Consider the following 6,029-nt stretch of genomic DNA (forward strand, 5'->3'; position numbering starts at 1 on the left):
CTGAGGTCCACCTGGAAACACATTCATAGACCCAGGACAGATATAATACAGAGTTTGATGACATCAAATAACCCTGAGGGAGATGAGTGAATACAAAGAACTCCTGCCAGAGAGGATTTACAATGCAAAGCAGCCAGAACACTGGAAACAAGAGTTATCATGTTGACTCCTTTGAATTATTGTAGGAGGTTGAATAATTCTTCCAGGCATTGCAGCTGTAGAGCTGCTGTTTTTGGTTGAGATCAGGAAACACACAACATGCTGGGGCTGAGTTGGTGCTCGGGCCTAGAAGGACTGGATCTGAGACATGTGGTGCAAATTGTGTCTCCATGAACACATCCAGGTTGTAAAGATGAACACTGGATACCTGAAGGCAGGCTTCAATATCCAGTGGGGTTACAGCCTGAGGATATGCAATTGGGTAATGAGTTAATTCAATTTAATTTGTTTAGCACCAAATCATGAAATAGAATATCTCAAGGCACTTTCCATAGTAAAGTTGAGACCTTGTAAAATTATAGAGAAACCCAACAGTTCCCACAATGAGCAGCACTGACGACTGTGGAGAGAAAAAAACTCTTTTACGAGAACGAAGATACCTCGAGAACCAGATTCAATGTGAGCAACAAAGAGAGAGAGAGAGAGAGAGAGAGAGAGAGAGAGAGAGAGAGGGAGAGAAGACAGGAACTATTATCAGACTGGTTGTTATAATGAAAATACTTAATAGATGATAGCAGTATCATATGTATATTATTAATAATAATAATAGATATTAATATTTTTTCTCGTTTCATCCTTGTTTTCATCTGATCTACATATTGGATGGAATTAGAGGTGATCACAACATTAATAGATAAACATTTCAAACATCCCTGTCACAGAGGTATCATTGGATCCACGGTGTGAGCAAGACAAACAGACATTCATTCACTCACCACCTGCACAGGGGTGGAGGCAGAGACCAGTCATGGTCAGATACGATCAGAACTATCTGCATAGTGAGAGTCCTCCAGAAATAAACAAGAAAAATGTTGTTGTTTGCATATTTGCCTTTTTGCATAAAGAGTCCAACAGAACACTGAGTATTGTCAATAGCAGAGGAGGAGCTGGTGTTACATTTCCCTAAAGCTGCACTAGAACTAGTTCAGTTTGGTGTTAGTGGTGAACACTGGCACAGACAGTCCACAGAGCAGCATCAGGATGGAAGGGATCTTCATTGGTGTCTTGTGTCTCTCAGGTCAGTGAATTTCTCTGTTTGTATGATGTCTAACAGGAAATCTGAATATAGAGATTAATTTGAGTCCTCATACATAACAAAAATAACTGGTTTCATCCTCAGGGTGCCTCACCTTCTCCACATGCCTCCTCCGTCAGTACCACTTTGTGTCTGATGCAAAGACTTGGACTGAAGCTCAGAGCTACTGCAGAGAGACGTACACAGACCTGGCCACTATTGAAAACACTGAAGAAATGAAGAAACTTAAAGACACAGTTTCTGCCGCTGGTCACAGCTCTGAGGTTTGGATTGGCCTGTTCAGTCATATTGACTGGAAGTGGTCAGATGGGTTCAACCAGAGTGGAGCTGAATATAGGAGGTGGGGTCCTTCGGACCCAAACTTTTCTCAAGCGTTCTGTGTGGTCCAGACAGAGCATGTAATATGGTATGATAGTGAATGCCATGTACATATTCCATTTGTCTGCTACAGAGGTAATGATGTGCTTTATATTGATCTTTACTTCACAACATAATGTATAAGATATGATTTTGAAAACCATTGTGTGATCTCAACAATCCCTCTTTTGTTCTCAAACTTAACTGCAGGAACATTAGAGGATTCTGACTTTGTGCTGGTGGATACAACAAAGAATTGGTCTGAGGCTCAGAGGCACTGCAGAGAACACTACACAGATCTGGTCACTGTGAGGAACAACGCTGACAGAGACAAGATACATAACTTGAAACCAGCATATCAATATGTATGGATCGGTTTGTACAGAGATCCTCAGTTTTACTGGTCCGACGGGAGTAACTACTCATTCAGCTCCTGGTATCAGGGTGACAACCCACTTGGCTCGATGAAAGTCGTATGTGGTGTTGCAGATTTGGGAGGAAAATGGAGGTTATTTCCCTGTGAAGAAAGAAAACCATTTGTCTGCTACAGCGTCTCAAGTGAGAATCTTTTTTTGTATTTCTGAGTTACTTGTTTTTTTATTTGTGAGTTTTCTGATAGGCCTGATCAAACTGTCTTGTAGGCAACATGCAGCACAGAGACCAGAGGTTCCTCACTCTGTGTTTTAAAGGGGACATAGCATGCCCATTTTACCACAAGTTGATATGGTTCCTTGGGGTCTTAATGAAATGTCTGTAACATACTTTGGTCAAAATATCACAAGGATCATTTAAAACAGCACCCTTTTTACCCTGTCTAAAACAGCCCTCCACAGAGTGACCTGTTTTGAGTGCCTGTTCCTTTAAATGCTAATGAGCCAGCTCCCCCCTCTCCCCCCATGATTTTAAACGATATATAAAATATGTAATTTATATGATATAAATTATCAAATATGCATCCCATACTTTGTATTCCCCTTCTGTTGTCCTGGGGTTTTAATTTTCCCAATCACATAATTAATGTCCCCCTCTGCCCATCCACTACAAGCACACAAGCAGACAGACAGAGAGAAAGAGAGGGTGGGGGGCAGACCATCATTTACCCCCAACCCCGACATTCAATGGGTACAACAACAAGCGGAGAAAGCAGAATCGCGGGCTGGCCGGCGCGGAGAAATGCACGTCCCGTGTGAACAGCCAGGCTGCGCGCCAGGAGAACGGCTGCGCTGCCTGGCAGCCGTGTCTGTGTAAACCCGGCGTAACGAGTGGGGGCTCGGTGTCTTTGTGCCAGTGTTACAGTAGTGCTGAACATTGCGGAAGTCTTCCACACTGTTGGCTGTGTGGCGCTGACACAAATTCCAGCTCACGCATGGGAGAGCGGGCGGTGCGCCAGAGCAACTGCTGCAGCCTCCCAGTCCCAACGATCCAGACAAATGCCACATGTGAGTGAATCGCGGGCTGACCAGTGGAGAAATGCTCGTCCCGTGTGAACAGCCAGTGTGCTTGGAACGGCGGCGCTGTCTCGCAGCTCTCGTCTGGTGTAAACTCGGCGTGAAGTGGGGGAAGGGGGGCCAAGACCATGTAGGGAGACTTCCAGTGCCTTGTTTCGACACAAAACCCAGGAAGCTCAATCGAGTCGCTCAAGCAGGACGTTTCTGACTTAGAGGAACCATAACAAAACGCATGGAATTTGCATGCTATGTCCCCTTTAAATCAAAGATCTGAGTAGTTCTATCTCCACAGGAATAACTGTAGGTTTCACTAAACTAGACACCACATTAAATGTGTGTTTTGTTTCTCTCCTCGTTCTTTGTCTAAGCAGCAGTAAAGACGTTGGTGAAGGTGAGGGTGGAGCTACAGGACTCCTCTGTGGACCTGAATGACCCTGCTGTGAAAGAACAGATTCTGAAAGAGGCAAGTCTCCAAAATCCACCCTGAAACATGAACTCATTCATAGACCCTGGACAGATGTATTACAGAGTTTGACATCATCAAATAACCATGAAGGAGACGATTGAATGTAAATAAAACTCAAGTCACAGATGTTCTACAATGCAAAGCAGCCACAACAATGGAAAGAAGAGTTATAATCATGTTGACTCCTTTAATTATTTTTGACAGATTATTCTTCCAGGTATTGCTAATGTAGAACTACAGTTTTTTATTTGAGACCAGGAAACATACATCCTGATTTTGGCATGATTGCTATGTGACGATCACAAAATAAAAACATTCCAGCAGACAAATATCTTGGTAGCTGAGCAGTTACAGCTCCTGCCATGAAAGAGCAGTGTCCATGTAAATATCATCTTTCCAATAAAGACCAAAAATGCCTCAAAAGAAAATGTTACTTTGGGACCTGATGCTGTTTATGTGACCAGAGCTGCAGGATTCAGACAAACAACAATTCTAATTCTAAATCTTATCCTTTTAATTACTCATATCGTTGTTATTATTATTATGAATTATTAGTGCTATCATTAATAACATTTTTATATTAATAATTATCACTCTTATTGTTTTTATCTCAACAACTAGTTTGTCTGAGTCTGATTGTGCACAACTGTTCCTGGCCCCTCCTTCCACCATCTTCTCTTCCCCATATCTTTCTCTCTTCTCTTCCCTCTTTTACACCCCCCTCTCCTTCTTGCCCACATTGAGTCTGGTTCTAGAGGTTTCTTCCAGTTAATGAGGGAGTTTTTTCTCCACAGTCTCCAAAGTGCTGCTCATTGTGGGAACTGTTGGGTTTCTCTTTAATTTTTAACGTCTTGAGCTTCTATGTAGAGTGCCTTGGGATAACACATATTATGATATATACGCTCTATATTTCAGCTCCAGGAAAGATTGAAGGAGAAAGGACTGAGTGGCGTCACCTTGAAGTGGAGAGAAAAGGCTGATGGGAAAGTTTTCCACAAGGAGGAAAAAGGTTCCGACAAGAAAAAAAAGTCTGAGCTTTAATATTTGAATTCAACTTTTATTGCATGCGCTAATGTTTCATGTCTGCACATATACACACCTCTATCACTGTACACAGTTAAACCATACCAATGAATGCTGTTGTAGAAAAACTAGCCTATGCTTAAACTGTGCGTCTGTGTATAAAGAGCAACAGGAACTTTATGCAGCCCGAGAAGAATGTCTAATTAACAACAGACACAGGGAGAGTCTCCATCTGAAGGAAAATGTAATTAGTTGCAAGGCAGGTTAATAATGTTACAGCTGATTATGTCTTATACTAAGGGAATGACAAAGACCCACAGCACAGGTCAAGCCCATGCAAAACAGATTTCTGCTTGCAACTGTACGCTGAGACAGCACCATATATCCAGCATAAAGAAATGTAATCATGTATGCACCCTTACTGGAATGATTGCTTTTTTAACCTATATTAAGTGTGTGGAAATGTAATCATTTTAAAAAATGCAGATAGACATCGCCCGGATCTAATGGAATCTGGAGACAGGACCTTCGAAATCGAGTAAGGCCTGAAAAAGAGGCCTCCAAAATTCCAAGATTTATAATGGTGTCAAAGTTAGACAAACAACCACAACTTTAATACACCATTAGAATCGACCCCTGACGTAACTGTAGGGGGAGACAAAGTCAACTTGGGAAATTATGACACCATTCGGTTCGGGGAATTAGACGTTTTTAACCAATCAGTAGGTGGAGAGATTGGTTGAACGGGCAACAGCAGAAACGAGGATGAGCATATAAGCAGAGGGTTTGAAGCTCAGACTTCAGTTGGGTTCCGGAGCCAGCTCAGGTTTACAACTTGTAAAAAAATAAACTCTACTGCATTGAACTCTGACCATCTCCAGTGAATTCTTTTGACCAATTATTCAGACTCCAGTAATAGCAAAGTATATATGTTGGAAAAGAAGTCTAGACTCAGCATCTGGCCCAGTATTAGACTTTATATCTCCAACAATGCATCCTGTAGAAGAGTCTGACCCTCATCATTAAAACTGTTATTTACACTTTACAAACAAATCCTTTGTTTTCTCACTCACATGTTTGCAAAGGGGCAACAAATAACCACAGGTTTTAAATGATTTCGGAATAATGTCTAAAGAATTAGACTCACATTTAAAACCAGACATCGAAACAGGCTGGTAAGATTAGACCACGCCTCCTGCAGCAGTAGCACTTATGGGGGAAGATTCTTGTAAAATGGATTTGGAAGAGGCCACCACCAAGACTCAGTCGTGAAATAAACCCCGTCCATGACTGCATTTAAAAGAGATATATGACAGTGTGGACTAGCATTGTGTTAAACAATATACAGTAGACAGAGCAGAGAGTGGGCTGCACTTTACCTTTAATACTTTAAGTAGATTTACTTAGTTTTACTGAAGCCATAGTGCTTTTTCATTTTGGAAATTGTTGGGTTTCTCTGTTATGTTCAAGGTCTGGACCT

At 41.8% G+C, this 6,029-nt stretch overlaps 1 protein-coding gene across 1 annotated transcript in view; it reads left to right on the forward strand.

Moving 5' to 3' along the window:
- The window catches only part of LOC118102232, an 8,685-nt gene extending 3,360 nt beyond the window's left edge, over positions 1-5,325 (forward strand). The window contains exons 6-10 of the mRNA XM_047341688.1: positions 344-421; positions 1,366-1,708; positions 1,823-2,170; positions 3,432-3,523; positions 4,442-5,325. Of these exons, the coding sequence (XP_047197644.1) occupies positions 344-421; positions 1,366-1,708; positions 1,823-2,170; positions 3,432-3,523; positions 4,442-4,567 (987 nt within the window). The 3' untranslated portion in view covers positions 4,568-5,325. The remainder of the gene's footprint in view (positions 1-343; positions 422-1,365; positions 1,709-1,822; positions 2,171-3,431; positions 3,524-4,441) is intronic.
- Positions 5,326-6,029: the final 704 nt, after the last annotated feature.

This window comes from Hippoglossus stenolepis, chromosome 10 (assembly GCF_022539355.2).
Source record: "Hippoglossus stenolepis isolate QCI-W04-F060 chromosome 10, HSTE1.2, whole genome shotgun sequence".
In the NCBI taxonomy this organism is placed as follows: Eukaryota; Metazoa; Chordata; class Actinopteri; order Pleuronectiformes; family Pleuronectidae; genus Hippoglossus; species Hippoglossus stenolepis.